The 10,231-nt window shown below is 52.9% G+C and overlaps 1 protein-coding gene and 1 non-coding gene across 12 annotated transcripts in view; both read left to right on the forward strand.

The window, feature by feature from the left end:
• Positions 1-8,099, forward strand: part of LETM1 (leucine zipper and EF-hand containing transmembrane protein 1) — a 38,249-nt gene extending 30,150 nt beyond the window's left edge. For all 11 annotated transcript variants that reach the window (XM_070262848.1, XM_070262839.1, XM_070262850.1 and 8 more), the window contains 4 exons: positions 862-996; positions 2,506-2,696; positions 3,820-3,958; positions 5,101-8,099. In XM_070262848.1, coding sequence (XP_070118949.1) covers positions 862-996; positions 2,506-2,696; positions 3,820-3,958; positions 5,101-5,250 — 615 coding nt within the window. In that variant the 3' untranslated portion in view covers positions 5,251-8,099. The remainder of the gene's footprint in view (positions 1-861; positions 997-2,505; positions 2,697-3,819; positions 3,959-5,100) is intronic.
• On the forward strand, positions 7,199-7,343 carry MIR9078 (microRNA mir-9078). The gene has a single exon (NR_128101.1). It is a non-coding gene; the product is annotated as a microRNA mir-9078 (primary transcript).
• Positions 8,100-10,231: the final 2,132 nt, after the last annotated feature.

Here is a 10,231-nt window from a genome sequence, read left to right on the forward strand (position 1 = left end):
GACGTGAGCATCTAAAAATCAGTTGTACTTCTCTGTATTAGTAATGAACAATCAAATTGACATTTAAAAAAATATATCATTACAATAGCATCCAAAAATGAACTACTTAGAGATAAATTTGGAAGGAGGAGATGTACAAGACCTATACCCTGAATGCTATAAAACGTTGCTGAGGTGAGTTAAAGAACTAATAAATGGGGAGATTTACTGCACTCGTGGATGTGAGGACTCAGTGTTGGTAAGATGTTCATTCTCTCCAATTGATCCGTAGATTCAAGACCATCAAAATCCCAGCAAGCTTTTTTGTTGAAATTAACAAAGTTATTCTAAAATTTATATGAAAATTCAAAGGACCTAGAATAGCCAAGACAATGGCTGAGCAAGTTTGGTGTGTCCACACAGTGGAATACCACTCAGCAGTTAAAAGGAGCACACTGCAACATGGGTGGCTCTCAGAAGAGGGGAGTGAGAGAAGTCAGATGTGAAACAGCTTGTGCTGCCTGGTAGCATTTGTGTAAGGCTCTGGCAGAGCAGACTAGTCTGTCGTGAGGGAAGGCAGGTCAGTGTTTGCAAGGGGACAGGGATGGAGGGAGGGGTCACAAGCACCAGGAGATTTTTGGGGTGGCCAATCTCGGGCGATGGTGGTTTCCTGGGTGTACACGTATGTCAGATACGCACTTTACAGACGTGCACTCTGGTGTAGGAGGGCACTGCGGAGAGTGAAGAGCGACTGTGTGCGGGCTCTGTTGGCCTCGCACCAAGTGCAATGTCAGCATACGACATGAACAGAAAAGTGGTACAGTCTTTGGGGAAAAAAGCCTTCACCCAGGGTATTTTGGGGTTTGCTTGTTTTCTTTACAGGCAGAGGAAATAACTAAGGAGGAAATAAACGTACTCAGCGATGCCTGTTCAAAACTGAAGGAGCAGAAGAAGTCCCTGACAAAGGAAAAGGAGGAGCTGGAGCTGCTGAAGGAGGACGTCCAGGACTACAGCCAGGTGCGGGCAGTGAGGGGGCAGGTGCCACAGCCTTTTCTCTCAGCTGTGCTCAGGTGACCAAGGTTGCGGGGTTTGCTCCTAAGATTAAGACTGAAAAAGATTAAGACTGAAAAATAATACCTCCGTCAAATATATATATATATATTTTTAGTAAGATTAGCCGTGAGCTAACATCTGCCAATCCTCCTCTTTTTGCTGAGGAAGACTGGCCCTCAGCTCACATCTGTGCCCATCTTCCTCTACTTTATATGTGGGACGCCTACCACAGCATGGCTTGCCAAGCGGTGCCATGTCCACACCTGGGATCTGAACCGGTGAACCCCGGGCTGCCAAAGCGAAACGTGTGCATTTAACCGCTGTGCCACCGGGCCAGCCCCTCCATCAAATATTTGATAAGCTGGACACAGGGTATTTGGAGAGAAAACTGGATTCTAAGTAAATTTTATTCAACAACTTGTCCACAGCCATTCCAGCAGGTCAGTTTTCTCCTGGAATCTGGCCATTCACCCTTGCAGATGACAAGCATACATCTCTTTTCATTTCTAAACACATAAAGGTATCAGATTAATAGTCTGGTCACTTGATAAATGAAATCTTATTTTCATTCGTGATTCCCTGAAAGAGGCTTCTTTATACATAGTAGTACTTTTTTTTTAAGGAAAGCATCTCCTCAATTTATAGCTATCACTTCCTAATCTGATTTCAAAACAACTATGTTTTCACAGCTCTACTAGGAAAAGATGACTAATTTTGAGATTGGTAAAAATTGCCATTTTCTGAACTTTCTCGTGGCAGCCTTCTTGCTGCTGGGTTCTCTGTCAGAAATCAGGTACTTAGTAGAAACCCTCAGCCTTGGTGCTCCCCACCCCACCTCTCATGCTTCCCATAGTGTTTGCTCATGCGGAAAAACTGACTTGGAACTGAAGACGGCATATACCATTCCTGGTTCGTTCATTGCTTTATTTATGCTTTTAACAAATATGATGAAAGTTGAGGTTCAGAACAGATTCCATTTCCTTTGCTACAAAAACAATGTTTGAGTTTGCAAAAATGAGAACAAATTTGTCTAATAGATACAAATAAGAGTTTGCAACTCTGTGGTTGGAATCAGTGGGTTTCTGCCTCATGCACAACCTGGAACGTCTTACCCTCATGATGCTAGTTTGGTTAATTTAATTACTGTACAAGGTAAACTTAATTATAAGGTTCCCTTTGCTTTTTAAGACTATCTTTTTACTTGGGGCCGGCCCGGTGACGCAGCGCTTAAGTGTGCACCTTCTGCTTCTCAGCGGCCCAGGGTTCACAGTTTCAGATCCTGAGTGTGGACATGGCACCGCTTGGCAAAAGCCATGCTGTGGTAAGCGTCCCACGTATAAAGTAGAGGAAGGTGGGCATGGATGTTAGCTCAAGGCCACTCATCCTCAGCAAAAAGAGGAGGATTGGCAGATGTTAGGGCTAACCTTCCTCAGAAAAAAAGGCTATCTTTTTACAACTAAATCATTTTGTTAGGACTTGCAAGAGATCAAGAAGGAACTATCAAAGACTGGAGAAGAAATGTATGTAGAAGAGTCTAAAGCCAGCAAGAGGCTGACGAAGAGAGTGCAGCAGATGATCGGGCAGATTGACAGCCTGCTCTCGCAGCTGGAGACGGGTCAGAAGGCCGGCAAGCTGGGCCCGGCTGCTGAGGGCTCGCCTGTGGGGTGAGTGTGGGACATGGACCCTCAGGGTCTTTCTGATTCCGAAGCACGTTTCTCAGCTTTGGTGCCCCACTGCCCCTTACCTTTCACCCAACGGTTCCAGCCAGAAACTCAGCCACACCTTATCAGTCTCCACTTCTTGGTGATGGTTTTACTGAAGTAGCTCTCAGAGCCATCTCTTCCCTGCACACGTGTGTGTTCACACACACGTGCATGCACTCACACATGCTCAAACACACTTCGGCTGCTGTCATCTCTCTGGAAGACCACAGTTGTGGCTTAGCTGGGTTCTCCATGTCCACCCTGGCCCACACCTCTCCAGGCTGTCGTCAAGCTGGTCCTTCCAGAATATATGCAGGATCATGGCTTCCCTGTGAACCCATGGCCTCTCCCTGCTCTCTCTTTCCATGGCACTCTCCCCTCCCCGCAGCCTCAGCCACACTTGGCTCCTGTTTCCTCGAATCATCAGGCTCTCTCCTGCCTCCTCCCTCCTCTTGAACCCCCCTACACACAGGCACTCAATAATGACCCCCATATGGGGTCAAGGGCTGCCTCTGCACTGGTGTGTCCCAGATGTCTGAGTATTGCATGAGTAGCTGTCTGGCGAGTGACACAACCAGGCCGTAGTAGCTGACATTGCACGCTCCCATGGGCAAGGCGCTGTGCCCACATCTCCAGGGGGCAGGCAGACTGGCTTCAGAGCCCCTGCTGTCCTCAGATTGGAGGTCCTTCACCCCCAGATGTCCCCTCCTATGTTGACCTGCTGTGCCTACCTGCGCTCACTTGTCAGAAGTCAGCGCAGCCAGACTCAGTCCCCTGGTCCTGACCACAGCACAGGCAGGCCTGAGGAACAGCACCCAGTAACCATGAGGCTTTTTGTCCTGCTCTCCAGTTTAGAGGCAGGGCTTGTCGGGGACTGCACACGCACGAGACCCTGCGCCGTGTGCGGCTTCCTGTCTTTGTGTCTTGAGTTGGCTGAGCATTCCCAAGGGAAGGGGCGAGGGAGCTTGGAGGGAGGGGTTGCCTGGGTTGGGGCTAACTGTGGGAGCCCCAGTGAGGCTGCAGCTGCAGCCAGCTGTGCCATAAGCAGTTTTCCCCCCTTCTCCCCCCGCCTCCCCCCCCGCAGGGAGACTGTCATCAGCGTCACTGAGCTCATCAGCGCCATGAAGCAGATCAAGCACATTCCTGAAAACAAGCTCATCAGCTTGGCCTCAGCCCTAGATGAAAATAAGGACGGCAAGGTCGACATCGACGACCTTGTCAAGGTGGGTCGCAGCCGAGTCAGGACTGCCTGGCCTGCCCCCATCTTGCTCTGGGGTTGGTGGGGGTCTTACCCAGAGCATTTTCCACATGTGTCTCCACTTGCAAGGCCCCTCCATGGCCTGATTTCAGCCCTCACTCTAAACATTTAGCTTATTTTTCACACGAAGTTAAGAAAAGTGCGGTAAGGGTGTCCCTCTGGAGCATGCCAGCTGCTTTTTGACCGGACTCTTGGCTTCTCCTGGGCTCTAGCAGGGCCCTGGCAGGTCTGGGAAGTACAGTGATCATGGGACAGCTGGGGTGCACAGACCCCCAGGGGAGGAGATGTGCCGGGTGATCCTCAGGGCTGAGCTTTGGGACCCCAGTGGCAAGCTGGTGGGCGTTGGGCCCTGTAAGTCCTGAGAGGTGACCCCAAGGTGCCATTTGGGTCCCTGGGGCCAAGAGCCTGGGCAGCCCAGGAGACTTGGAGCGAGATTCTGCCTTCGTGAGGTCGTCTGTGAACTCTGGTGTTTCTGAGCCGTGTGCCTTCAGAGGTGGTTCTAATGGCTCCCTATGTATCCAACCCATTGGTGATTTTTCAACATTTACCAAGAATATTGGGTAACTTATTTCAGTTTGGTTGAAAAGCAGGGTATTACAAGATGTACATGCTGAGCATTGTCACCTTGCCAGCAGCACAGGCTAGGAGGGCCATGCCCACCTCACCTGTTCCTTCTCTGGGGCCCCTCCTTGGTGTGGATGGCAGCTCGGATGTTTGCACCCCACACACCCCTGCCCGCTGCCCTGGGGGTGCCTCTGTCCAGAGCAGGCCCCCTCCCCAGCCCTGAGCAAGGACCTGGCCCACCTCCGTCGCACTCCTCCTTCCTGCAGCCCTGGGCCCCGTGGGAAGCACACCTGGCATCCTTGCCTGGGTTTGGCTGACCACATGCCTCCTACTCTCCAAGCCCCTCTCTCCGGTGGCTTGCAACCTAGCCTTGGGCCTTGGAGCCCCAGGGTGGGGCTCTTGGGTGGGGAATCTGGTACTCTGAGAACAGGGCAGCTGGAGGACCCAGCCTGGTGGCCATCCCAGCCTAGTGGCTGAGGAGATGGCTCGGAGGAGGAGCCATGTCCTGTCTCCCCTGAATCCCTTGTCTCTTTTCCCGCATAGGTGATCGAGCTGGTAGACAAAGAAGACATTCACATCTCCACCAGCCAGGTGGCCGAGATTGTGGCCTTGCTGGAGAAGGAAGAGAAGTTGGAGGAGAAGGAGAAGGCCAAGGAGAAGGCTGAGAGGGAGGCTGCGGAGGGGAAGAATTAGGGCAGCCCTGCTCTCGGGCACCTTGGTGGCCCTCCCTGTGTCTGCCTCCATCCCACTGCCCTGGCCGCTGCGGTCCTACCGTGAGAGTCATTGCTTTGAGGTGATTCTTAGTGACAAATTTATTTTGTCTGGAATAAATCAGAAACTTCCATAATCAAGTAATTTTTAATTTTCATCATTCCACGAAGATTTCATTTCATCTGGAATCCCTGAGCCCCTCCAGGGAATCGTGTCTGGACTCACTGGCACCCTGCTGCAGTGGCCCCAGTTGTGGTGGCCAAGCAGGCAGCCTGCCGGCGGCCCAGAGATCATGACCACCCACAGGCCCCTTGGCTCCAGAGGCAGCTTGGGCCAGACTGGGGCAGGAAGGTGCCTCCCTGCGTGTGCCAGTCGCCCATGGAGCCCAAGGCCTGCAGATGCGAGTTAGATGGAAACAGACAGCCCTCCTCAGCTCTGGAGAAGACACCTCTGTTAGTCTGTGGACTTGGGTTCCTGAATGTCGGTGTAAATAGGATCAATTCGTGCACATTGCCGATCATCTCTGTCGTGATTGAGAACGTATGTCCGTCTCTCCGTGGCCTCTGGAAAATCGTGGTTCTCTGACAGGAGTGTCTCGTGCAAGTTCCTGTTGTGTGTGTCTCAGAGATCGCTCTTGATTTACCTTTGATTTTCTCCTAATCCTTTAACCAATTAACTCCTACAGAATTTTCACACACAACAGTCTGCCTAACTCGTGAGTCGCAGCTAATGTAAATTAAGCTGAGAAACTAATGAAGCCCTTGGAAGTTAAGCATTTCATATTGAGATATTGAGTAACTTATTGTGTGCTGTTGTGGCTTTTAGAAAGTTTCCTAATTTGGGTTGTTAGCATCTTGTTGCCCTGTGGGTGATTGGGACTGATTTCACTGTGTCCAGTGATGGGCCCGGCCCTGGGGCAGCCCAGCAGGCTCCAGGTACTCTGAGTGTGCATGCCCCTGTCGCGGCTCTGCAGCATCAGGGCCACCACGTCCTCACGACACTGATTCCCTCGGCCCCAGGCTCCTTTGGAACAAGCATGCTGCTGGCTGAGCTCCTGGGGGCTTGCAGAAAGGCAACGCCTGGAGTGGCCTGGTGCAGCACATGGCCTGGGTTAGAAGCCTAGGGCTTGCCTGGTGCACCTCTGGGTGCAGTGGCGCACTTCCCTGGGCTCAGTGTCCAGCATCTCAACGCCTGGCAGCTCAGATGGGGTGGCACTCCATGGGGCAGGTGGGGTGGGTGGGGCTGGCTCATGTGGCCTCAGCCCTGTCCGACTCGTCCTTCAAAGGCTGGGTCTGGTTGCTGGCAAGAGTGTTCTTTCAGGGGAATCCAAACATAGGCTTTGGAAGACATAGGAATAGAGTGGCCAGGTTAGCCTGGAGAGGAGGAGTGGGACTCAGAAGCAGTAGCTTCTAAATTACTTGAAACCCTTTACTCAGCCGTTAAAGAAGAAACTTGACAAAATAGGAATAAGATTATATATTCTGAAACGTAAACCTTTGTAAAGTAACAGTTGGGTTCTAAAGGTTTTTTATTTCACTTACTTGAGAAGTCTGTTCTAGATGCTTAATTGGTATTTATGAATTGTCTCGCACTTGCTTTGGGGGCCTGTTCGACTGGGAAGGCGTGCTTGCTTGTGAGCTTTGCGGTTGCCAGTGTGCCCCGCGTGTGATCTTCTTTCTTGTGAGCCGGACTTTGGGGCCCAGGCAGCTGTGCCGGCTCCTGCTCTCACCCTTGCTGCCTCTGCCAGGCGCCCTGGGTGTCCCCACTGCTGCTGTCACGGCAGAGCAGCCGCTCCTGCGGGCAGGCAGTCCCACTGCCCCCCTGCTGGGGAACTGCCCGCTCTCTTCAGTTTGTGTAATGTGGGCTATGTTCTACTACAGGCCTTCCCCCTTCATTTTGGGTTTGTTTTTATTGTCCTGGACTTTATTTATTGCTGCTGAAATGAAGGTCCGGGTGCGGGTGTAACAGACGGTGGGTCTAGAGATGTGAGGGTTTTGTGTGACGAGGTTGTACGAGGCTGTGCTGCATCAGGGCTTGGCCGGCGCGCTCCCTCCCTGTGCGTTCTTGGGGGCACTCCTCTGTTTCCAGAAGCCTGCGGTGTCTACGCCTGCTTCAAAATGAAACAGATTCCTAGCAAGTGTTTCCTCCCTCACTCTACCCAAACATCCATGTTTTTAGTAGGGATTCAGGAAACGGGCATGTGGCTTCCACAGTCATTTTGGAATATCAAAATCCAGACTTTTTAAAAAGGAAGGGCACTTTGTAATTGTTGAGGCATAACCTCCAGGCAGTGGTTCTCACAGTGGAGCTCGGGCTGGCCAGGCACCTCCTAGACCCCATGCCACCAGCTCTGTCTCTATGTATCCTCCAGGGGGCCCGGCTCCCAGCACGCTGCCGCCTGACCCTCTGTCCTGGGCCGGCCATGTGTAAAAACCTTTTTTAGAAAGCATTTTTATTAAAATATCAAGTTATTGTCCTTGTAACAACTCAAAGTAAGATTTCTGAACCATGTGAAACATCAGAAGTCAAGATGGAAAATGTCAGTTGTCTGAGTGTCTGCTTTGTGACAGCTGTGTGGCTCAGTGTCTGGTTCTGGCCTCCCAGTAGAAGCGGGTGGCAAGTGGGCTGTGGGTTGGCATGCTGCCGCGATGCCCAATTCCAGAAGGAGCCTCACCTTCTGGAGCTCAAATGTGGCCTCGGGTGTTCCCCATGTTCTGTGACATTGGGCCCTGCTCTGCCGTCAGACTGTGCACCCAGACTGTTGCCTGTGCTAGTGACTAGACACGCAGTTTGCTGTAAGGGGAAGGGTTAATAAAGCTCTGTCTTGATGACTTGTCTGCCACACATGGTTTGTTTGTCCAGGTTGGTGAGGCAGCCACTGCCTGACCATGCTGTCCTCCCACCACAATCCTCAGGGGACACCTCCGGCCTCGAGGGGTCCCAGGGAGGAGCCAGTAACCCTTACGGAGACTCAGAAAGAAGGGTGCAGTTCTGTTCTGAAAGACTCTGAGGGCCCCGGGGAGTGGGGACAACGCTGCCCAAGGGCTGTGCCCTCCGCTGTCTGAGGGGGTCCCAGAGGAGGCAGGGGCTCTCCCCACACCGCAGCCTGCTCCCCAACACCTGGGCAAGGTTCAAAGAGTCTGAGGGCTTGTGGGCAGCCCACAGCCCCCACTTGGCCCACCACAGCAGCAAGGCTGCCCCTGTCCTCCCCCGCCCACATCGCTGGCTTCCAGCAGGAGATGCCCTACCCTGGGGTGGAGAGGTAAGGCCCAGCTCGGAGGGTGGGCAGAGAAGCCCTGGAGGGCCACCAGGCAGAGGATCCCAGCAGTAGGACAGGCACAATGTCCTGTTCCTCATCATCCCAGCCCCTCAGTGGACAGACTACCCCACTCTGAACCTAGGATGTCCAGCCTGTCTCAGGTGGCCTCACCCCTGTGCCAGCACCAGGCTCAGTGGGGACTTCTTCCACTCCTGCTGAGTCCAGACACCCTGCCCTGGTGCCACCCTTACCTGCATTCCATCTCTCCCTGAGATTGGCCTTGGCCACTGTCCCCATCTGCCCCACAGGTCCTGAGTGCTCAGACATGACTCCTGAACCATATGGAAGAGATGCTGTTTTTGTGGGTGCAGGTGTGGGCAGGAGGCTGCTGGGCCTCAGCCTTTGCCCTCCCCCTGCCTGGCCCCCAGACCAGCAGCTCTTGTCTGGGTTCATCTTGATGCCCTTGGCAGGCACCCAGACCCCTCAGGCTGTGGACCACATATGTTCACTCTGTGGATCCCTCCTCCAGCGAGGCTGTGGGAGTACGTGGCCAGGAACAGGGTCCATGTGGACCTGCAGGCAGCAAGAGGCCTGAGCTGGACTGCAGAGGATGCCCCAGGACACAAGGCTTGGGCTGCAGCATGTTTCTCGCTTCCACAGTTCCGGAGGCCATGTAAAGGCACCAGGGCTCTGACTGAGGGTGAAGGAAGGGATTGCATGTGGAGGTGGAGCTACCGTCCAGGGGACACAGCAGCCTGAAGGGACACCCCCGGCCAAAGGGAGGACAAAATGAATATCAAAAACTGTGCAGAGAGAATTGATTGTAAACAAAAATCCACACATCCATGGTGATACTCAAAGTCTTGTCTGCCCCTGTTGATGGGAATGATTACACCAGTTTCTTACTGTGAAAATAGGTAATTAAAAGGAAAATTTGATACTACCCTGTCTTCTCAGGAGGAAAGAAAGTCCATCCCAGGAAGCTTTTTAGGGAGAATTCCAGCTGATGGACCAGAAGAAACACTAGAATCCACCCACCCTGCACTGCAGGCCCTGGGGAATGGCTGCCTGGGGGTTGTGGGGTGACCCCCGGATGGGGAGCTGGCTATGAGGGCCTCTGGCCATGTGCCTCTGGCATTCCCAGCCTCCTCCCCAGTTCCGGCAGCATTCCTGCCCCAGACGCCCAGCCAGGAAAGTGATGACCCCACAGGAGCCACGAGCATGTCCAGAAAGGAAGGCAGAGCCTCCCACAGGACACAGCTGACTCCCTCAAAAACCACAGTCAGCGGGAGGATGGGCAGGGGCTGTTCTAGACTAGACACTAAAGAGAAACAGCCTGATGGGACCCTGATTTAAAACATCTGCCAGGGGCCGCCCCGTGGCCGAGTGGTTAAAGTTCAGTGCACTCCCTTTCAGTGTCTCAGGGTTGGCCGGTTCGGATCCTGGGTGCTGACCTACTCCACTCATCAGCCATGTTGTGGAGGCATCCCACATAGAAAGTAGAAGACTGTTAGCTCAAGGCGAATCTTACTCACAAAAGTAAATAAAACACCTGCCAACTGTGGTGGGGGAGATTGGGGACGTTCCGCTCTGGCTGGATGCACACATCTTTACATGTGTTGACGTGCCCCCTGAAGACCCTGGGACCCAGACCTGGTATTAGTGTATTCGCACCACCGCCTGGGGAAGAGGACGCGGGCGCAG

Source organism: Equus caballus, chromosome 3, assembly GCF_041296265.1.
Source record: "Equus caballus isolate H_3958 breed thoroughbred chromosome 3, TB-T2T, whole genome shotgun sequence".
Classification (NCBI taxonomy): Eukaryota; Metazoa; Chordata; class Mammalia; order Perissodactyla; family Equidae; genus Equus; species Equus caballus.